The 23,784-nt window shown below is 40.7% G+C and overlaps 1 protein-coding gene across 6 annotated transcripts; it reads left to right on the forward strand.

Annotated features, from left to right (window-relative positions):
• Positions 1-1,929: 1,929 nt before the first annotated feature.
• uso1 (USO1 vesicle transport factor) lies at positions 1,930-21,953 on the forward strand. Of its 6 annotated transcripts, none has more exons than XM_063476138.1 (26): positions 1,930-2,147; positions 3,710-3,796; positions 4,385-4,449; positions 4,530-4,606; positions 4,907-4,918; positions 6,721-6,821; positions 6,910-7,012; positions 7,107-7,162; positions 7,271-7,391; positions 7,523-7,701; positions 7,805-7,945; positions 9,914-10,002; positions 10,090-10,244; positions 10,351-10,556; positions 10,685-10,705; positions 14,124-14,234; positions 14,415-14,533; positions 14,878-15,059; positions 15,162-15,283; positions 15,379-15,517; positions 17,388-17,554; positions 18,048-18,113; positions 18,579-18,677; positions 18,760-18,864; positions 18,998-19,213; positions 20,932-21,953. In XM_063476138.1, the coding sequence occupies exons 1-26, from the start codon at positions 2,082-2,084 to the stop codon at positions 20,965-20,967; spliced, it is 2,841 nt and encodes a 946-aa protein (XP_063332208.1). In that variant the 5' UTR covers positions 1,930-2,081; the 3' UTR covers positions 20,968-21,953. The 6 variants fall into 6 exon arrangements, with proteins under 6 accessions (XP_063332208.1, XP_063332204.1, XP_063332206.1 ...); XM_063476134.1 differs by having other exon boundaries at positions 20,957-21,953; XM_063476136.1 differs by lacking the exon at positions 10,685-10,705 and having other exon boundaries at positions 20,957-21,953.
• The last annotated feature ends 1,831 nt before the right edge of the window (positions 21,954-23,784 follow it).

The raw sequence follows: 23,784 nt of genomic DNA on the forward strand, positions 1-23,784 counted from the left end.
TGGTTTCTGGTTTCACTTTATTTTACTTTGGTGTGTGCTTCCTCTGAGTGTGTTTCTGTAAACTTTGCTGTTTACCTGCTGTTTTCTGTAAGTACCTACACATATAAACTTAGTCACTCTGCTTAAGGATTATTTAGGTGTGTATTTGACAGTTGTACCATACCTATTAGTTATATTTCAAAATTAAAAGCATACAAAAAAAATTGTTAATAAAATGCACTAGACTGTACAGGTTCAAGTGCCCAACAGTGCTTTCCTGAATGCCTTTCCTGAGGTTCGCACAGTATCCCATTTATGTGTGACAATTTTATTTCCCTCGGATTGAGTTAGACATATGACAGCAATTATAACCTGAAATAGTAAAATTCTCCAAAGTAGGTAACAAAGTTATGAATCGGTCATAAAGTGCACACACCCAAACAGTTTTCACTTTGTTAAATCACTGCACGCTGACTAGGAAGTTTGGGTTGTTTGTATGCGCTGATCCAACCCTGAATTACACCATTAGAATTACCACCTGCACAATAACAAAGGCTCCTGTGTGCTTATGTCTGTCTGCAGGCTAACAATCAATTAAAGGTACAGTAAGTGATCTTTTTGAGGTAACAGAATATTGTATTCATAATTAAAAATTGATTTATGGGTTCTTGTAAACTAATTAAGAATTAATACATAAAAAATGCATAAGAGGTTGCCAGTTTTTGTATATGTATTTTTTGTATATTATAGGCCAAGGTTTTAACAATGGACTGCTTTCACCTCGTGCTTGTATAGTTATTGCAACATCTTGTATATGAAATGTGTTTATGTTTTTTTATTTGTTTTATTATGTGTACTGGTTGTGTTGACTCTATACAAACCAAATGCCTTCATATTATGGTCCCTCATAATAAGTGTCTACAACAAATTTTGAACTGCACCTCTATTTAGAATGTATACATGGCCTATTTGACATTAATAGATGTCTGATCAGTCCTTACGCAATGTTTTGGAGAGCAGGGAGAGTGGTTTTTTTGGTTTTTTTTTTAAAGATTTTACAACATTTGTTTTTTAAAATATCATATCCTGTCCAGTCATAATCATTCAAGTATAATAAACTGAAAGTGGAAATGTTACTGACACTGAAACAGTTGGTATTTATTACACCTACTTCTGTGTAATTAAAAAAATCATCCTAACTGCCATTTATAATTGTATATATTAATTCAGTATTAATTAATACTTCTTTGATCACCAGTTAACCTAACATGTGTTTGTTTTTGGACCGTTGTACTTTGGAGAAGGTCAAACATGTGAACTCCATAAAGACAGACCCCAGCCAGGATTTGAAGCAGGAACTTGCTGTGAGGAAGGAGTGCTAACCACTCTGCCACCATGCTGCCCTAATACACGTCTTGTATCTGTCAAGGCAGCCTCTGACTTCTGTATGACCTCTTTTCCTTATGTGCATCATACATAATCGCTACTATATATACACAGAAACAACAGTTTACAGTTTCAAGTTTACAATTATATTGTTACAATTGTTGAGAAATCAACAATTTCTCTTAATGATCTAAATGATCTAAAGCACAATGATCTAAAATCCACCTGGATAGTTACAGATCAAATTTAATTCAGAACAAACTCAGTGTATAAAGGATTGTAGCTCCTGTACAACAGTATACATTTTTAGAGATATTTGTATTCTTTGTGTTTTTTGGCACTAAATGACACATTTTACTCCAGTCGAACGGGTTAAATTTTACTTGAACAGTGTGTGAGAGTTAAAAACTTTAACCCTCTAATGATAGATTTAATTGATAATTGTTTATTTTATCGCTGCATTGCCTATCACAGAGCATAATCATTAGTTTTCTTGCCCTTTAAATAACCGGCTGGTCGTCTGCTGCTGAGCCACGTATCGCCACGTTTGCGAGCATGCGCAGTGCCCAAACGTTAGTGTTCCGGGGTAGGTCAGTGTACACAGTGTAAAAAATATATCATTGTGTACTCTCTTACGTGTCTATTATACTGAGCACAGTGAGAGGCGGCAGAGGGCTGTTTTATGAAGAAAGAGAGGCTCTGAATACGGCACCGAGATGAACTTCTTCAGAGGAGTGATAAGTGGGCAGGCAGCCGGGCCGCAGCCGTCCGGAGCGGAGACGGTAGGAAAGCAGCTGGGCTAGCAGCGGCTAGCTTACGTTTCTCCGCTGTGCGCCGTACAAACTGAGAACAGGGGGATAGAGTTGTGTTTTTAAACTAGTTATTTTTTGCTCCGTCACATAACAAACACCTAAGAGAATGTGTGAAGATACCTAAGATACCTTTCACTTGGCGAATGACTGACAGCGAGCTAGTTAGAGGGCTAATGAGCTAAGGTGGCTAATCTGTCAGGCAGCAGTGGGAGTGTGTGTAACCTGCTGTGAAGCCACAATGAATGGAGAAATCCATGAAAGACACGGACACCAAGGACCAGCCCGTTAAGACTGTCAGCTGTTTACACGTCAGAGTTTTGTTTTGATTAACTTTAATCTGTAAATCTACTGAACATATTGGTGTGATCTTGTAAAATGAGCTAGTGTATAACATAAAAATGGACCTCGTCGTGTACGTAGGGCGGCAGCGAACTATTATCTTTAGTACTGATTGCCTGCTAATCAATTGGTTTAAAAGCACCAAAAAATAACTGAATATTTTGTACTTCAGCTGATGGCAGCCATGCATAGTGTTCCATGCAGGAATCTCCTGACACATTGCTGACATTGCAGCAGACAGCCACATATAATCAGATCTTTGTATAGTGACTGCTCAGGGAGAAAGCTGTCACTCCTGAGAATGCACAAAACACTTGAACAGAAACCTTGTCAAATTCTGTTTTTTTCCCCCACCTTGTTACTGCTCTTTCTGTGATCAGAGGTGTTAAATTAATTTACTGTTGACTTGTCGACATCCCATGCTGCAGTAAAACTTGTCAGTTTTCCAGGAAAATGTGCATTTTTAGACTGCATTTTGCTTTTGCTTTTGGAATAGGCCCTGTATGAAAATGAAAGCAGTAAACCTCCCTACAACAAGTGCATCCTGTGGGCCTTTTTTTGGGGTGCGTTGGGACCTTCGTCCCATGATGGGAGTGGTGTCTTCCAGGGTGACATGAAGGATTGCTGAATGGTTTGAGTATTAGAGCGATGCAAGTCATTTTCTGTGGCCTTTGCAATCAGCCAGATCTCATTTTAGACAGACAACTTAGACACTTTATCACACTGTCACAGTTGACTTTGATTTCATGGCAGTTTGCATTAAACATGTGTTGACTCATCATCTTAGTAATAAGAGCTAAGCAACTTGAGATGCAGGAGACACTGTGCATTCACACTTGCGCCTTTTCATAAGTAATACGTAAATCTTACTGAAGTGACCAAGGTGCACATTAAGACACAAGCTGTCAGATGGTGTTGGATTAAAATAAAAGATTTCAAAACTTGAAAGGGTTCAGAAATACTAGTGTTTTTTTTCCTTTAATTTGTCAGCTGTCTGTGTGTGCTAAATGTAATTATGTACAGTATTTTGTTTTGTTTTGGGTTTTTTTGCTTCTTCTCCTCACAACTCCACCACAGAACCCTTGAGCCTTGGAAACCACAGCTCTCATTCTCTCAATTTCAGAGACATAAAATTACAGAAATTATCAGCAAGCATTGCAATAATAGTTAAAAAATAATATGTCCATTAACAGATCCAGAAGCTGTGCGATCGAGTTGCCTCCTCCACGCTCCTAGAAGATCGGAGAGATGCTGTCCGTGCTCTTAAGTCCCTCTCCAAGGTAAAGTATAAGTAGAGAACTAAAAGGGCCTGAAGCTGTATGCAGTCAGTTGCTAGTTAAATGGATCCTAACTTGCCTTGAAAAATTGTAATTTCTTGAAGGTTTTAGTGAAACTATTTAAGAGAAGAGCTGTGAAACTTTGAGTTGAAATCACTGCACTAACATCATGTACATAAAGCAGTCTGCACATGTCTTCTGCTGTGTCTCACTGCAATAAACGTGCCATCAGTAGCCTTGGATAAAGGTCTTGTTTGTCACATTCTACTGATTAAAATGAACTCATCTCTGACCTCCAAGTCACTTCTGTTTATGGACAGTTTTGCCATTAGCTGCACTGTCAACCATGAGTAATGAGTTTATCGAGCTTGAATAAGGGGTTTAAGAGGCACAGGGTTTCACGTTAACACACATGGGTGTTAGTCCTGGTCTGCTACACAGATGGATGTGCAGGTTTCCTGTACTTCATAAGAAATACCACAGAAATCCAGAATGTTTCTAACTTTTCTTTGTGCATATTGACTAAAATTCCTTTATTTTAGGTTCTGGTTGCATTACCAATCCTTTGAGCATTTTTTAAATGTTTTCTAGAAATATCGAATGGAAGTTGGAACACAGGCAATGGATCACTTGATTAACATACTACAGACTGACAGGTATGTTCATACTCATACTTGTAATGCTTGTGGATTACAGCTCAGTAAACATGCTAATGTTTGTCTCCCAAATGCAACAGATCTGACTCTGAAATCCTCGGCTATGCTTTGGATACGCTTTACAACGTCATCTGCAATGATGAGGAGGAAGAACAAGGTATTACACCCCACATCCTTAAAAAATATGTAATTTAACTTGAATTCATAACTGGAAGATAAAACCTCTGATCTAAAGATGTTTTTAACTATATTGAAATGAATTCCTCCTTATTGTGAGGCTTCTGTAAATGGTTTGAACTGACTTTAAACTCATGTTTGTTTTGCATGTGTAAATGAGTTCAGTTCATGTTAAACATGGAAAGCTGTCAGTTTGCATTCCCTTCTTCTATACACTGATGATGACTGCTTTATGTAAAGACTCTCGTCTCTTTCTTCTCTTCCATGTTTTAACCTACAGATGAATCAGAAGGTAAAACTCTTTGACTGTGCATGATGCCAACCCCTCTAACACCAACGGCACTTACGAATCACACAGTCCCCTTTGTTTGGTTATTGAAAAAGAGCACATTTTAAATTTATTCCCTGCAAAGATTAAAATAAGCTGATAAATGAAAATGGTGTTGTCATGGCATGGGTTAACAAATCTCTGTCAGCTGATGCTGGACTTGGAATGAATGCTAGCTTTTGGGTGAGGCGTTGAACTTCTCTTCCTCCCTGCACTCGCAGACGCAGTAGCCCCTCTCCCTGTCTCAGGGAAGCATAAGAATATGTCTGTGCCTGGTCAGTACTCAAACTGTGCCTTTGTGCAGTAGCTTTAGTGCTAACTAGTTATAACTAACTTCACTAAAATTAGAGGGCACCGGAAAATAAACAGGAAGGCACTTTGGTGTTGACAAGAATGCTTCACTAATGCTTCATTACGCCCCATCTTCTGGCTGCCCCCCCCCCCCCCCCCCCCCCCCAAAAAAAAAAAAATCACATTTTAATACCTCAGTAATTTTGCACTGTCGTTGTTGTTGTTATACCAATACTAATTATACCAAATTATTTTTTTTTAGAAAGCGTTTTTATTTTCCTCTGATACGTCTGTATTTGGATCTTTGGGTTAACACGGACACCATTTTCATCTAAACCTACACTAACTGTTTGTTTAGTCCACCTTGACCAAAAAGTCTTATGCTTTACCACAAGCACTGTACATGATGGCAAAACTAGAGAGATTTCTATCTACCTGGCAGTAGTGATTTACTTTTTAGCTCTGATTTGGTTTTAATTGCCATCAGCAGCCTGTCTCTGTGTCTTTCTGCTGTTAGGTAGTATGCGTTGTGGTTTTTCAGAGCATTTTCATTAAACACAACAGCCAACTGGTGCTGAAAACTTTGTTTAGAGCAACGACACAAAATAAACTAGTAAAGATAGACCAAGGGAAACCAAAACAATAAACTGCAAGAAGCTAAAGTGTTAAGTAAAGCCAAAGATTAGGGCTAGTAAGGAAATTATCTGCAGGCGCTCCACCTTGAAATTTAATGTATATTAACTAATTAATTAACTAAGATAACTTTATCTCAGTTAATTAATGTTAATCAATGATCTCCATTGTTAGTGTTGCAGGAAGAATGAAAAATAGTTTAGCAGCTTAAATCTAAAATGTATAACAATATATAAATGGAGGAAAAAAAAAAATATATATACATACATACATTATAGTGCAAAATGGAGTTAGAGCAGCATATAGCGACCTGCTCTACTACAGTTAAAAGTGGAAGTGAATCATCAGTTTTTCAGTCAGGAGGCATATATGAGGACCTGTGGGTAGAAGCTTTTATCGAGTCTGTTTGTGGCAATAGCTATCTGCATAAAGTCATACCACTAAAAGTAGACAAGAACACTCTTTTTGTAATCTCGGGTAATGGATCCTTAGCTGGGAAAAGCATCCATTTATTTTCAGTTCTTTGCTTTAAAGTGCTGCACCCATCCCTAATTAACTGTTTATCACTGTGGGCTTAGAATACACTTCCTTTGGCGGTAACCCTGCTGTCCTCTCCTGTGTGTAGCCTCTCTTGTCATCCTGGTTTGTTTACATTTGTCACCCTGAGCACGTCTCTCATTCTCATGGTACCTGTAAAGTCGCTCGTCATTGGTAATTGAAGTTATACATGTGATCATCACTGCTGTGTTGCTCAGGCTGATTTATATGAACAAACCAGCTGGGTCCACGCACTACATGGATGACTCCTGAGACGGTGACTCATTTTCAATCTCGCTTCACAGATGAGAGCGCACAGAAGCAGGCAGACGACCTCGGCCTCCAGTTTACAGACACGTTCATCCAGGATCCTGAGCACGTAACCCTGCTCCTCACTCTGCTGGAGGTACAGAGTGGTTTTTGATCCAGCAGCAGAAACTCTGTATTGTTACATTTTTCGTGACCCCCCATCTGATGCTTTTCTGCATTTTTAGGAGTTTGACTTTCATGTGCGGTGGCCCGGAGTGAAGCTGCTGACTGCTCTGCTGAAGAACCAGGGTCCACAGATCCAGGGTATCATTCTGGTCAGCCCCATGGGTGAGTTTCTTCTCTCTGCATTATATCGAACTTCGTCATTTCGGGAATTTATCGCTTTACCAGCAACATTTTTTGTTTCTGTTTACTCGCACAGGTGTTTCCAGATTGATGGACCTGCTGGCAGACTCCAGAGAAGTAATTCGCAATGATGTAAGCACACTTACGTTTTGTATTACACTGTATTTGAACCCCTTTGAAACTGAGCATTGAGTAGAGGTCTGTTTGAGTCTGTGACATTTTGTTTTCTGCCACCATCAGGGCTTGTTGCTACTTCAACAGCTGACTAAAAGCAACGCTGCCATTCAGAAAATTGTGGCATTTGAAAATGCGTTTGAGCGCCTCCTAGATATCATCACAGAAGAAGGCAGCAGCGATGGCGGTAAAGGGATTTTTACACAGAATTGTCACTGAACAATACGATCCTACTTCTTTTCTCTAAACACAGTGGTTTTTTTGTTTTTTTTTTGGCTTGTGATATATCCTGACATCTGTCCTCTTTCTTGTGTGCAGGTATTGTGGTGGAGGATTGTCTGCTTCTTCTCCTCAACCTGCTAAAGAACAACAGCTCCAACCAGAACTTCTTTAAAGAAGGCTCCTACATCCAGAGAATGAAGCCCTGGTTCGAGGTTGGTGACGATAACTCTGGTTGGTCTGCACAGAAGGTCACAAACCTTCATCTCATGCTGCAGGTAATATGTCTAATTGTTGTCTTGATCTAAGTACTAATTAAAAACAGCAGAATACTATTTGTTAAAACTCTTTAATAACTGTTAAATAATGTTGTAATCCCAGCTGGTGCGAGTCATGGTGTCTCCAGTGAACTCTCCTGGAGCTACAGCCAGCTGTCAGAAGTCCATGTTCCAGTGTGGCCTACTGCAGCAGCTGTGCACCATCCTCATGGCCACTGGTGTTCCTGCAGACATCCTCACTGAGGTAATCACAACAACCCGCTCGTTAAGTCTGAGACCACTAGCCATTGAAGCGTTCAAAAGCTTCTTTAGTTCCCACAGCAAACAAGTACTGAGGCATGCCTAAGAGTTTAAAACAGTCCAAATTCTTTCAAGTCCAATGAAATTATCAGTGTGGCTGTTCATGAGGATTCGTGAGGGATGATGGCATCTGATTACAGTATCACATTCAAATTCAGTGAGGTCCTAACATTTATGTTTGTATGGTTTATACAGCAGTGGAACCTAAACACATCACTTCAAAGAGAATAGAATAGAATAAACCTTTATTATTCCACGGATGAGAAATTTCGGTGTTACAGAGCTCTTACAGCAAGGGAAAATAAAATATAAAAGGAAGACACAAGGTGGTCCTATAAACATAAGCAGCCGAAGTTCGTATATACACGTATATACAAGTAACAATGTACAGAATATGTATAGAAAAATTGTACGGAGACATGTATAAAATGTACAGTAAACAAACAAGCTAGTGAGTAAGATGACCAGAAGAATGTTAAGCTGCATTATAGAGTCTGACAGCTGCTGGTAAGAATGACCTGCGGTAGCGCTCCTTCACACACTGTGGGTGTAAAAGTCCACTGCTGAACGAGCTGCTCAGTGCTCGTACAGTCTCATGTAGGGGGTGGGAGGTGTTGTCCGTGATGGCTATTAGCTTAGACAACATCCTCTCCTCCCCAACCTGCTCGATGGACTTCAGCGGAGAATCAAGGACAGAGCTGGCCCTCCTGACCAGTTTGTTGCGTTTCCCCCTGTCCCTCTCTGCCATTCCACCACTCCAGCAGACCACAGCATAGAAAATAGCAGACGCCACCACAGTGTCGTAAAATTTCCTTAGGAGTGTCCTGTTCACCCCAAAGGATCTCAGCCGCCGTAGCAGGTGGAGATGACTCTAGACCCTTTTGTAAAGTGCATTTGTGTTTGTGGACCAGTCCAGTTTGTTATTGAGGTGAACACCCAGGTATTTGTACTCCTCCACCGTTTCAATGTCCAAACCCTGGATGTTCACTGGTGTAATAGGGGCTGGCTTTTTGCTGAAGTCAATCACCAGCTCCTTCATCTTGCTGGCATTGATGCAAAGATGGTTCTGTTCGCACCAGCTGACGAAGTATTTGATGACCCCCTGTATTCCAGTTCATTTCCCTCCGACACCCGACCCACAATGGCGGTGTCGTCTGAGAACTTCTGGAGATAGCAAGTGTCCGTGTTATAACTGAAGTCCGCAGTGTACAGGGTGAAGAGGAAAGGGGCGAGTACTGTTCCTTGTGGGGACCCCGTGCACAGACTACCACCTCAGACAGTAAGAGGTGTGGTCCAATACTTTCCTTCATGTCATGCATCAGCACAGCTGCATTTAGGACAAGGGTTTAAATTCTCCTGAAAAACATGTTATGTTTTGGGTCGGTCAGTAAAGTAGAGCGGCTGCGGGTGACTCATTGATAGACAAATGTAATCATATTGGAGGAAGAAAACCAAAAATTAAAATGACTTTGGACAAGAGCGCTGGGAGGATCCCATCCACAATGAGGACAGCAGTGGTGTGGCTTGAATTGTTTGCTGACAAATAGTTATTATCCTAAGATCAATGTCCACACTGAAATCTTGGTCGGCCAGACAGTGATTTATATGTTGTGTCTGGGATACTGTGAGCCCAGAGACTTTAGGGTACACTGGGAGTTTCTAAAGCTTAAAGACATGCCTGTGTATGGGGCTAATTAAAATCTAGAAAGGTCCAGATTGACATTGGAAAAAAAATGCATCAAATTAAAAAGATGGGAGCTTCGTGCATCGCAGGAGACACTTAGACATGGAAACTGGTTTGACATGTCATGATACTTAGAGTAACAAAGCTGAAAAAAGAGAATTTTTGTTGCTCAGCAGTGAGCTTATGCAGATTAATGATCGTGACTTTGATTTGGATGCTTTCTTTCAGACCATCAACACAGTTTCAGAGGTTATCAGAGGCTCTCAGGTCAACCAGGACTATTTTGCTTCTGTCAACGCTCCGTCAAACCCACCAAGGTAAAAACACAACCAGTGGACTCACCTGTTAAATCGCCTTTATCCATCTAAATCCTGCGGTGACCTCTCTTCTTCATGTCCCCACAGACCAGCCATTGTGGTGCTGCTCATGTCCATGGTGAACGAGAGACAACCATTTGTGCTTCGCTGTGCAGTCCTTTACTGTTTTCAGTGTTTCCTCTATAAAAACCAGAAAGGCCAGGGGGAGATAGTTGCTACACTGCTGCCCTCCACCATTGATGGTCAGTAACAGTTTCAGGTCCTGTAAATAAATAACACGTGATCTGTGTTTTTAGATGGTTCACACTGTTTTAAGTGCTTAATAGCTCACTTTTTTCTGCCTTTCAGCCAATTCCATCTCTGCAGGACAGCTGCTGTGTGGAGGCCTGTTCTCAGCAGACTCTCTTTCAAACTGGTGTGCTGCTGTGGCCTTAGCTCATGCCCTGCAGGACAACCTCACCCAGAAAGAGCAGCTGCTGAGGGTTCAGCTTGCCACCAGCCTGGGCAAGCCCCCTGTGTCTCTGCTGCAGCAGTGCACCAACATCCTGTCCCAGGTAGGGCAATGATGATACAGAGGAGCGTGCTGATAGGCTGTGTGTCTCTGTTTGCCATAGGTTTCTTAAAACAGCACTATTGTCGATCACAGTGAAGCGAACAGTGTCACATTATTGTGGTTTTGCAGGGTGATAAGATCGTCCGGCGGGTGAGTAAAGTGTATCTGTGTGTGAGTGTTTGGGTGGCACCTGTCTGTGTTATGTTTTTGGCTTGGCAGTTGTAGTAGGGGTCTTGTTGGCCCACTTGTTGGGGGATCTTGCTTCCTTATAACTCTTTACTACCCGATCTTTGTCCCTAACTGAAAGCTTTGACCCAGCGCTTCCTTATTAGGGTGACACACAAGTGAACTCCTCCTCATACACCTGTAAGATGTAGTTGCTGTCAGTGTTTTCACCAGGGGCTTGTGGGGAAGTACACAAGTGGACACCTGAAAGAGGTTCAGAGAAAAGGGACACATTGGCTGTTTTAATTGTTTATCTCTGGTGCTATCATCCTGACACCTACTTTAAACTTTGAACTTTGTTTGCTGTGCTGCAAGCCCTTATCTGTTTGTTCAGGAAGTGAGTACTGCAGCAACTTTTGGGCCTTCTCCTGTTCAAGTGAGTGACTGTCACTGCTTTTTGTCCTGTATTTTTGTATGGCGCACAGCAAAACTGGCAGATGATTTATAGGACTGCGTATGATTTTTATGTCTTCCTTTGGGTTCAGATATTTCTGAACTGGAAATCCCAAATAATGGGATCAAAGAGGCCTTGTAAAGCATAACCTTGGTACCAAAACAGATTTAAAAACTAACTTCATGCTGCTGAAAGGCTCCAAATTACTGCTGGTACTTATCTGTTGTGAAACAACTTGATAAAGGTAAATGTACTTTGAGCTGCTATTGCTTGAGGGCTGAGGTTGGTCTTTGGATACTCACAACCTCTAAGCCTTGATGGTGTGCTCAAGTTTCCTACCAAGAGCTTGACGGTCACCTCCTGTAAAAGAGGAAGTGAAATCATTTCATGTTTCAGATTCATTATCACTAATGAAAATCCTCAGTGTGGTTAGGTAGTTTGTGCAAGAGCCACATTGTTATGTGTCTGCGACGGACATTTGCATCCAACCTCTATTACTTGATATCCAGCCTGACGAACATGTGAAAACTGTTCAACTAAGGCAGCTGGTATGAGCATGTGCTGTCTGGTGGGCCCTGGAGCTCCGTTTAAAAACTGTAGAGGGCACTCCTGCAGCTTGGCTTTCCCATTTTAGTGTTATTCAAGTATCTCAGGATCTTGTTCATAAGTGTGGGTGAGATGGAACCACAAATCCAGGATTGTGCTCAAGTGTAAAGTGGCTAAGGCTTCAGTCACTCAGGCTTGAAGGCCATCATCGACTAACCTAATTGCTTGCTGACAAGTTACAGCGGCATGCTAGTGACCAAAGCAATTATAAGGAGGTTATCAGTACAGGACTGTTATGCTTCATCATGTAGACTTCTGGAGAAAATCTATGTCATAACTTACGAACCGGAAACCCCGTTGTAAACCTACACTGTAACCTTCCATGTAAGCTGACGTGCACCTCCCGAGAAATGTAACTACACATCGGATCAAGGCAGCTGATGTACTCAAACTACTCAGTGATGTGGAAGAGTGCAGCATAGGGTTAAGATGGTTTTCTGGTTACAACATAGATTTTGTGCAGTAGTCTAAATCAGTCTTCATACCTCTTTATGACTTTTTTTGGGGGGGTTGTCCTGGCTGGGGGGTAACTGATTATTTTCAAGGATTGTGGTAATGATGCTTTAGTAAACAATTTCACAGAAACACCCAGCAACAACTTGCCAACCAATTGAGAAATACACCTTTTTCCCTAGCAGCCAGTAGTTGCCGACTGGTTGCCGACTGGTTGTGTGGGGCGTCCATCGTTTACTAAAATCTGCATATGTGATTTGGATTCTAGATAGCGAACAGATTTTTGTCACCGATTGTCTAGAACAGAATTAAGAGCTCTGACAGTGGGTCATACTTGTGAAGAAGATGTCTTTTTTTTCCCCCCTGAAATGTGTCAGGCATATGCAGTGTGCAGCTTTGTGTTAAAAACACACATTCATACGAGCCACACCTCTTCTGACTTACAGTCTCAGGCTGGCAGCAGTGCAGCCCATTAGGCAGTTGTAACTGGATAGCTGTGCCTTGATGTAATGTGTTGTGTTGGTGGTTTCCTGGAAGAGATACAGAAGTGGAAATGTTTCCTCTAAGATCATTTTTTTTATTATGAAGCTGTGTCACACAGCATTAGCTTTACATAAGTCAATTTCAGCAATGTCTCAAGTGTTAATGGTCATCACTGCCCCCCCCCACACAGACATATGACGTCTTTGTAGAGACCAGGCCAATGTGTGCTCAGTTGACGCCTGTGGTGGTCATTGTCTTTTCTTTTGTTTTCCTCTTCATTTTATTTATTTTGCATTGCGTCACATTTGGAGACAAAAGCTGAAAAGGTGATTTTTGTAAGTTTTTATAGTTTTGAATGCTGATTAGTTTTTATCCACACCTTCACTGCTTACTCAGAGAGCTCCTTTCTTAAAAGCATGTCGCGCATTAAGTGTTAATGCACCAGTTGATTGGCAGTCTTAAGCCACAATTTAAACTTAACAGGTTTTTGCTCATCTCCGTACCGCGTCACACTGTTGTTTTTCATCATCTCATGTTCCAACTCCATGAAAATCATCCTGTCTTCCTTCAGTGATACAGATGACATATCCACTCGCTGGCATCAGTTTCCCATAAATGTGCGCATTTGAGGGACGTTTTTTATAAAGAAGGAAAAAAATCCACATTGAGCTCTTTTAAAGATCTTTAAGCTGTTTTAATAATAATGAAATAATTTATGTCATTAAAAAAAAATCCTGAAAAGCACATTTAGCGGGGTTTGCTTTGCATGTGCTGACAGCTGGAAATGGGATAAAGTTTCCATTGCAGTTTCATAAGACTTTGCTTTGAAAATAATTGATTGCAAACTGATTTTAATGTTGATCATGTAGTTATTTTATTAAAATTTTTTGTAGTAATTATCACAGGATTGCTTGCTCTGATAAATCTAACCTCAGTCTAAATATCTGAATGTTTTTGTTTTGACTGTCCTTATGATAACCTCATTAACCACTGATGTATGACATGTGTTGAAGGATTACTTTAACCATTTCCTTATTTTTATTGACCAGAAAAGGACATGCATTGTTTTAACTTCGCCATTTACACTGATAGGGATACGTAATTGTTGCTATGTACCAGCAAATCCGATGCTTCTTTTTTAATGTAATTTACCATTTTAGAGCTAACATCTATACTCCACTCATGCTCTGATGAAATTGCTGCTTACTAGATACATTAATATGGTTAAGTAATCTGGATCCAACCAGTAAACTATTCCCAGTCACGTTTAAATGTGACGAGGATTCAGTCTGACTCTCTTTTCTGTGTTTTTTGTCGTGTAGCATCGTGTTTTTGTGTTTCTAAGTGCCACTGTAGTTATACAGAAACACGTTGACTCTTCTTCTGTCTTGTTGTTTTTCTCTGTAGGGCAGTAAAGTGCAGACCAGGGTGGGCCTCCTCATGCTGCTGTGTACATGGATCAGCAACTGTCCGATTGCCGTTACACACTTTCTGCACAATCAAGAAAATGTTCCTTTTGTATCCTTTTGTCAGTTTTACTACTTCATAGGGTTCTTAATGCTTTGTAAACAAGTTATTCATTATGCTTTTTTCTTTTTTCATTCAGTTTGATTTTGTGTTTAGGTTAAAACCTCTCATTCAGTCTTACTTAAAATGTGCAGCTTTACTTGGATGAGTCCTTGACACTGACTCTTGTAGCTGACCGCTCAGATCTCAGAGAACCTGGGGGAGGACGAGAGGCTGGTGCAGGGCCTGTGTGCGCTGCTTCTCGGCATCTGCATCTATTATAACGACAACTCGCTGGAAAACTATACCAAGTAAATCTCTTTCACTCACTCAAACATGTGCATGCTCTAACTAGGTTTACCTAATTTTTTTGGTGACAGAATGACAACAATACTCAGTATCCACACAAGCAAACACATTATTATGGTGATAAGTTAAAAAATACAGATTACATGCATTTAACAAATCAGATTTTCATCATTTCAGCTGCTATATAGCCATCATTTGTATAGTGTTTAAATGAGAGGTACATTGTTTAAATGTGGTGTCTTTGTCCACTGATTTGACCAATTTAAAACTCCATCTCTTCTATATATGAAAAATCGTGAAGAAAAATCTGTTTAATATAGTGACAAAGCTACTGTGCTCTCTTCAGAGAGAAGCTAAAGCAGCTCATCGAGAAGCGGATCGGAAAGGAAAACTTTGTAGAGAAGCTGGGCTTCATCACCAAACATGAACTGTATTCGCGGGCGGCTCAGAAACCCCAGCCCGTCTTCCCGTCTCCAGAGCAGATGTTGTTCGATCATGAGTTTACCAAGCTGGTCAAAGAACTTGAAGGTCAGTCCCATCACATTCATCCTAACACGAACAGTTTAAGAGAACTATTGCAGAGTTTCTGTGGGCCTAACGAGTTATGTTCCTCTCCCTGCTTTTCCACAGGAGTGATAACCAAAGCAGTTCACAAGTCTAGTGAGGAGGAGAAGAAGGAAGAGGAGGTGAAGAAGACATTAGAGCAGCACGACAACATTGTGACTCAGTATAAAGAGCTGATCAGAGAGCAGGTAAATAACACCATTTTCATTTTGTTACATGTTGTGTTTGTTCAGTTTGATGTACTCTCCTGTTGACGGACTGATTTTGATCACGTGATCCTCAGGACGCTCAGCTTCAGGAGCTGAAGGAGCAGGTGGCATCCATGACCTCCCAGAATGAACAGCTGCAGGCTACAATCACCCAGCAGCAGTCGCAGATCCAGCAGCACAAAGACCAGTACAACATCCTCAAGCTGAAATTAGGTGGGTGCACCTCATCGGCTGTGTGTGTGGTGTGACTTTAGATACATAAAATATAGAGATTTAGTTCATTTAAAATACATTTTCTCATAATGAATGAGAAATGAGGGACTGACATGCACGATTTTAATCCTATCAACCTCATTCCGGCGGGCACATTAAGCTTTTACTGCCTCCTTGCTCAAATAATAGAGCGACAGGGATGTGCAGCAACATCCCCAGGTGCTGTTTTATATCAAATTGTGCGAGACCGTCATGGACACAGCCACGTTTCATAGGAGCAATTTACTTTGTTTCATAAACAAAATGTTAAAGTGAAATTTTGTGCTTTTAGAACTCTGTAGCACTTTCTTAGCACACAACAGACGTGAGACGTGATTTCATGCAGTCTTGTCATCACAGTGAGGCTGTCAAGCGTGTGAGTGTCATACCTGTGATTAAAATCTGTGCTATATTCCTATAATACAGTCTTCCATATTGCTTGCATCACTTTCAGAAGTCATTGAGAAATTGTTTTTAAAACCAAAAAGTTATTACAGGAGAAAAATGATGCTGTTTTTTACATTTCCTTGTGTGCAAGTTTGTGTGGCATTAAACAAGTGTGAGGCAAATTAGTCGCCTCAAGAGATACTTGTAGGTTTCTGTTCTTATATCACATAGTAGCCAATTTTTCCTGTTTCCAATCTGCACTAAACTAACAAGGATGACAGCGAATGTAAAGGTTTCTTAGGCAAAATGACAGAGACAAAACCATGAAAGACACAAACCCAAATAAACTGCCTAAACTCTTTGCTATCAAAGCAAAGTAGCTCACATTGGGTGCTTCAGACACAGGTACCAGGTGAGCAACCCTTCACTGTCCTCAGAGACACTTCAGTGAGTGAAGACGATGATAAAATAGAAGTAAGATAGAATCAGCCTGCTATCAGTTTGTGATTGCATGGTGTTAAGCTTGCAGTTGTATGCAGTCTTTTTATAGCACAGCGATGTGATTAAGTCAGTAAAAGCTGAGTATCTCTAGCCTGTCACTTAGAATCAGAGTTCAGCCTGAACCTCATAGATATGAGACTGAAATTCAGAGGTTTATTCACAAATGGTGATGTAGCTGCTGCAGGACGGCGATTTAACTGCAAAATTATGCCCATGCTGGGTTCTGGGTACTCTGGATTTCTCCAGTGGTCCAAAGACATGCAGTTAGTGGGGTTAGGTTAACTGGTGATTATAAATTTCCCATAGGTGTGAATGTGAGTGTGCGAGTCTCTCTGTGTTAGCCCTGCGACAGACTGGTGACTCGTACAGAGTGTACCCTTCCTGTCGCCCTAAGGTACCTGGGAAAGACTCCCCCTGTGACCCTTACTTGGTTAAGCTGAAGAGGGTGGATGGATGACATAGGCTCACCTACCCTGCTCTGATGTAGCTGACTTGTCCCATATTGCAGAGAGACTGACTGGAGCACAGAGTCAAATTGATTGCAAAGTGTTAGTAAGTGGTCTGTTTCATAAATTAGATGACAGTTGTTTCCAAACCTTTGTCAATTTGTCTAAGAATGTTTACTGTGAGTCCAAATTAGGCCATGATTGTTTGGAGACAGACTGCTTTAACCTTTGGATTAACAGTGGTCACAATGGCCAGATAGTTGCTGCAACTACTTGCAGTTGGTTGCTAAATGCAAAAATTTCAATGCAGTCACCAGTAAACCACCAAGCTTCCCCCTCCTTCTACTCACAAGAATGTTGCTATCCCATTTATCCTCCAGCGTGATTGAGTCTTAAAGCAGCTCAGGATTGTAGATTTAGGGATAACATCAGCATCAGTATTGCAGTTGTTAGTGTACATGTAACACTTAAACTGAGTGTTTGGGCTCTAACTTCAGCTAAAGAGAACCAGGGTCAGTCCAACAGCCAGGGAGACGGCTCTCAGGTGAACGGGCTGCAGACAGAAGAGCTGACCCAGCTCAGAGAAGAGGTGGAGGAGCTCCGCAAACAGCACTCGCTACTTCAAACACAACTTGGTGATAAAGATGCTCTCATCAGCAGCCTGGTTAGTATCTTTCTTTACTTTTCTTTTTAAGTCTGTGTGTGCTGGCATTGTTGTTCTGGGGGCTGATTCCAGAGAGATGTTTGTTGGTGTAAAACAACTGTAGGCAAAACAGTCCTCCAAACAGCTGACTGACACACGGGGGAGCAATGTGGACTCTATACAACCACCAGAGATTAATCAATTGATTTGGACTGACACACTGCTTTCTATCTCTTATTTTAGAATAAACACTTATTATATCATTATAATGTTTAAACCACACCTGTAGAATAAATTAGAAGACGAAGATCAACCAGAAAACACTACTGCAACTATAAACATGCAAACCAAATCCAAAGACACAAAGAAACCTTTACGTTTAAACTTTCCAACATATCTGGATATGGGAGCTTCTAAAAACTGCTTCATGTCTGTGCTTGGGTTAATCACACAGTTACATATTGTATCTGGAGTGAAAGTGACTGCATAATGTTTTAACTCTGTGTAACTGTAGAAATCAGGAGCTGCACAGACAGCAGAGGGTCCAGCAGGAGGATCAGACAACACAGAGCTGCTCCAGGTGGGATTCATCACTTCACACCTGTCCCTGCTTTTCCTTTGAACCCCCTGTTTGCTAAAAATGTTTCAAAAGGTTAAGCGCATGAGGCAAATGCTTGTTTTGTCACTAAATAAGTGTTCGAATTACTCTTGTGCCTAACAGAGAGGTAAATCTTTAAGTGTACCATTTTATTTTCAATTTTATTGACATAAATATTCAAGATGATTTATGATGTTTACATGTATGCAAGAGGGTGTGACTCAAGCCTAAAGAACCTCTCAGGAAGTGCAGCGCTACAGCTTGCTGTAGAGTATTAGTGGTTTTAGGACAGGATGGACTTCGGGGACACAGACTTTGTACTAGGATCACCTTATTTTCATGTCTCCCACAATAAGAATTACATATGTCACCAGAGTTAACCTGGAGGCATTAATCAGATTGGGTGTTAGTATTTTGTACCTGTGCTGAATGTGTGCTCTGTTGCAGGAACTGGAGGCTTTAAGAAGTCAAGTTCAGTCCCAGTCAACAGAAATCGGCCAGCTGAAGATGGAGAGACAAGACCTGCTCAGAAGAGCTGAAGTTGGGGTAAAAATCATGAAAAGATCAATTTGACATAGATTTGCTGAAGTTGTTTAAAACTAATGAACCTTTCTCTGGCTTCTCTCAGTCCTCTGACACACTCCCCTCTAGTGACAGCTCATTAGATGCTGCAAAGATGGCTGAACTGGAGAGCAGGCTGGGAGCGCAGACGTCTGAGATGGAGAGACTAAAGGTGTGTGAGATTATGTGATCCTCTAAATCTCTTGACCCTCATTTACCGTAATGTTTTTATACTGCATGCAGCTTGGACTTCTCATATATTATCTCTCTCTCTCCCGTCTCCTTCCTCTCCCTCTGCGGCTCAGGCAGAGGTAAAGAACCTGTCAGAGAGCCGGGCGGAGCTGGAGAAGCATCTGGATTCAACTACGAGCACGGTGGCCATCCTGCAGACGGAGAAGGAGAAGCTGCAAACTGACGTCCAGGAGTCCAAGAAGGAGCAGGATGACCTGCTGATGTTGCTGGCAGACCAAGACCAGAAGATCACCAGCCTGAAGAAGAGACTCAAAGAGCTGGGAGAGACGGTAGAAAAGCTATTAGCATTTTCTAAAATCACCAGTAAAAAATGTATAGTTTTCACTTTTACTGCCAATCTGCCTCGTTTATCCAAACATAAGGAAGAAATTAGGTCAGCCCAGTAAAATTCAACAGTAGAAATTATGAAATATCTAATAGCCTCACATTTAAATAATATGAATATTTTTGTTAATTTTAGGAATATTTTGTTAACGGTGGGGACACCCAGCAGATTTTGGGACTGATTACCTCCCTGCATTAGTATTGTCATACAGGAAAATGTGTGTCACAGAGAAAATGAACATCCACATGAGGTGGAGCTGCTGTTTCAGCCTTTTACCTCTAGTTTTGTTCTCAGGCTAGTAAAACACGCAGCCCCAACAACCTCCAGCAGTAAGGTTGAGAATTTTCTTTACAAGTTTTGAGTGAGAGGAGAGAAAGATGACCAGTAACATCCAGCAGAGATCTCAGGTCAGAGTTTGGTTCACCAGGTCCCCTCAGGTAGCCGTAGGCTCTTGGAAGTCTTTATGCCTATGCCTTCTTATGCCAAAAGAAAATTGTCTCAAGCTGAACTGACAATGAGCCAACTAATTGCAAAGAGAGGATCCAGTGATCTTGAAATCCTCTGTGGTCCTCATCCATCACCTGGTGACGAGACTTTCACAAGTTTGCACTTTGATGAATATTCTCCAGAGGACGATCTTAAAACAGAACAAACATCAGGGTAACACTGCTTGTTTCTAATATCCTGTATCACAGACATTAAATTAGCACAGTGTTGTTATTGAAACTATGACATATCTCATGATATTGATGTGGCTCTATGACAGTTGGTGTAAAATTGATTTGATTGCAGTTTTTAAAATAGCTTAAATATGTTTTTCAGTTGTGAGAGTTTTGATTAGATAGCCAGTTATGGAGGATTTGAAAGTGCTGGAGAAAAAAAGTTGAATTAAGTATAAAATTTCAAACTGTCCCTTGGTTTTTTTGTTTTGTTTTTTTAATTCCCGTGTAGTATGTATGTAGTCTGATCTAAACTTGCCCCAGATTATTCAGTCTGATCCAAATAAATGAACAGTGAGTTGATTCTGATTAGCGAGAATTCAAAATAAAAACGACCAGACTACAGCCTCAGTCACACATGCCGAGACAGCGGTAACTAAAATGTCTATTCACCGACTGGTTGGCTAGTGGTTTCCGGCTGTCACCAAGTGAAAATGGCTGCAAAGAGGGTGCTGCAGTCTTCTTGTGATTGATTTTCATTGCGAGCAGGTTGCAGTAGCCCATAGTTTGCATGCAAGTAATTCATGAGTGTTTGCAGGTTACACAAACTACGTTCATGCACCTGTTGTTGTTTTCTTGTTTTTTTTTTTTCCCGCTATCAACTGTGAGCAACCTGCAGCAACCGCTCACCACCTGTTTGGAGACTACAGGTTGTCTCCAGTAACCTGTGTCTGCTGGGTGGTCTCAAAGCCTGTGTGATTGTGGCCTATAGGGGTTGAAATTGACTCTTTTTAGTCATTCATCTTATTTTTCATTGAAAAACAAACAAACAAACAAAAGAAACCCAGCAAGATTTTAGTGTCTAGTCTTGGACTAAGTATCATTAAAGCTCGTTAGCTGTCGTGGTAGCTTTAGCAGTGAGTAATTATTTAATAGTTACAGAGGAATAGATGCAAACACGTAAGTGCGGACCACTCAGTTCTGTTTCGTCTGTCTGCTTTAGTTAGACTGTGACCCTTTCCTTGCAGGTGGAAGATGAAGATGACCTCGACACCAGAGACCAGACAGACGACGATGATGAGGAGGATGAAGATGAGGACTAGAGAAAATCAGTGAAAGGAGAAAAAGGAGAGAAAAGACTCTGCAGAAACGCACCTGAGAAACTGAGTAGGACTAAAATATGGAAGCAGTTTCTCGTCCAGGCTGCCATGCTGTCTTCTTCTGTACCCCAACACATGTATGTGTTAGTTTTTGGACATTTTTAGTTCAAGATGACGATGTTCTTTCCAAAAACTCAATTTTCAGCGACAGCTGAGAGATTTAAACATGTCAGTGTATTCATCTCTGCTGCATTCACCATCAGTTTGTGATGGATTTTATTAGTTTTTTTTGTTTTTCTAATGTACTGTCACATAGTTCCTAATCACAGAAAAACCCTTAAGTTAATTTTAACACATCTGGAGAATTTGCAGAAGCGGATTTAAAATGTGTCACAATGCATTCTCATTTTTCCCCATCCTGCACTGCTGCCCTCACCAGTACAAGCACCTGCAGCATTGGCGTCACCTGCACTTCGCCCCCCGATCAGTTCGAGTTCAGCGTCACAGTTGTTCCATTTCACTGACTGCTCTGCAATATGCTGCAAAACACTGATGGAAAAGATGTAAAGAGACAAAAAAGACAAATATTTTTGCAACTTTTTGTCCAGTACTGGCATCCAGCTTCTGTATGATATTGTGTAACTTATCACTTTAAGAGCGACATTGAAATGAATAAAGAATCTATCTGTATGGAGGAATAATTGTAGATAAATTAAATTTTACTAAATCCATAATAAGACCTGGCTGTTAGGATTTTTTTTTTTTTAATTTTTTTAAATTCGAGTGTTTTAAAAAAAAAATGTTCACGCTGAATGTTTTCATGCCAAATTAATAACACTAAATGATTAGTGTCTGTCACTAAAACCTGAAAAGGAGGCATGGCGGGACATCGTATATTTACTGAGAATAAACTGTTGTACCCTCACGCGTCTTCTGCTAAACACTTTTCATTTCCCTTGGTAAAAAACTTGTGAATCGATAAAATATGTGAAGGAGAGTTCAGAAGGATTTCTGATATGGAAACAGCTTAACAATGGGATGATGTGGGGGCGCCGTGCTGAAACTACAGGTGGACTATAAAATATGCATCTTGGATGCTTCAAACATGTTCTCCTGATTCATGGAAGAAGGAACCACCATGTTTGTTGAATAAAAATAAATACAAATATAATATTTTGAAATGAAATGCTTTCTGAGTTTAGTTGCTTAGTTTAAATCCTGCCTGGCTGTGTGTGACTGGAGTAAAATTGATAATGAAAGCTTGGGAAAACTGCAAACTAAATTATAATAAAGCACACTATTAATAAACATAGTCGTGAAAAAAGTATCCACAGTACTTTATACAGTGCTGTGACTGAGTACACCCCATAACTCAGTAGCAGTGCATGAATTACTCGCAGATATGTGTGCATGTACTGATAGTGAATCAGGGAGTCGCTTCTTGTTTAATGCCATACATACAAAGCACCAAACTCTCTTAATGATACATAATGCTTTGTCATAACTGCATTTAATTAGGTTGAGGAAAATCAGCAGCTTCATCAGAAAATCTTTTGGATTTCCAGTTACCTTGGAAACGTTAATAAACGAGCTTCAGTTTAATGGCACACTCCTGTTGACATAAATCCACCATGACGCATGTTTATGATGACGTTTGTGGGAGAAGTTCACACTTGATGTTATTAAACCATGGTTGAAAACAGAATGGGACCTTAGCTACAGGCCCATGTTTTCACTATCAGCCAACAACCTTGGCTGATAGTGACCCACACCTGTTTTCACACCTTTGAAAGCTGAGTTCAGTTTCACTAACCACACTCGGGCCTGATTACCGTCAGTCTTGCTAAATCAAGAAATCACTTAGATTAGGATTCTTCCCCCTCAATACATTAAATCAGGGGTGTCAAACTCAATTGCACAGGGGGCCAAAACTCAAGGCACACTTTAGGTCGCGGGCCAAACAAGATAAACATTTATTGAACACACTAAAACAATGTTTTTTAAACATAAATATGAATAAAAACAGACAGGAATATCATTCCAGATTAAATAAACTTAAAAAAATAAACTTTAACTTTAAATATTTTGCTCTTTATAAAACTATATCCTGTCAAAATTATGCAAGTTAGAAATATGAACATGCTGCCAAAAACCCCAGAAAAAATAAATGAAAGCATATACAAGGTTGGAGCCGCATGTAAACGGAGCTGGGCATTGCTTCAGGAATGGAACTAATAAACTGTGCGGGCCATTCAGTGTCGTACTTTCCCTTGAGTGTATCATTACACTGCAGCTCCATCTGAATCTGCACAGGTGCAGTTCAGCAAAGTCCGCTGACTTGGTTCAACATTACTTGGCAACAGGGAAAGTGAGGCAGGTTGCACTGGTGCATTTGTGACAGCTTCACTTGAAATGCCTTCACCGCATCATACATGCCATGTCCATGAACTGACAGATTTCCTTGCTGAGCTCAAAAACTCTATTGAGAATTTTTATCCCAACTCAGCCAACGGACCTCTGTATGATAAGGAATGTCGGCAAACTCTGAATCTATTTCCCACATAAAAGTCTGAAATTGACGGTGATTTAAACTTTTAGCTCAGATAAAATTTACGGTTTGCGTTACGGTGATCATTACATGCTCCATTTTTAGGACTTTACCACACAGCCTTTCCTGGTGTATGATGCAGTGATATGCTGTTAACTCACCGGTACATTTCTCCTCCTGCATCTTTACTCGCATCCTGCCGACTAGT

The sequence above is a fragment of the Pelmatolapia mariae genome, linkage group LG6 (assembly GCF_036321145.2).
Source record: "Pelmatolapia mariae isolate MD_Pm_ZW linkage group LG6, Pm_UMD_F_2, whole genome shotgun sequence".
NCBI classification, from domain to species: domain Eukaryota; kingdom Metazoa; phylum Chordata; class Actinopteri; order Cichliformes; family Cichlidae; genus Pelmatolapia; species Pelmatolapia mariae.

Bases quoted from the DNA above. Each gene is read 5' to 3' on its own strand.
- uso1 (XM_063476134.1), top strand. From the start codon at position 2,082: ATGAACTTCTTCAGAGGAGTGATAAGTGGGCAGGCAGCCGGGCCGCAG. The intron at 7,946-9,913 runs GTAATCACAACA...GCTTTCTTTCAG, and splicing joins CTGCAGACATCCTCACTGAG to ACCATCAACACAGTTTCAGA. The intron at 10,706-14,123 runs GTGAGTAAAGTG...TTTTCTCTGTAG, and splicing joins GTGATAAGATCGTCCGGCGG to GGCAGTAAAGTGCAGACCAG.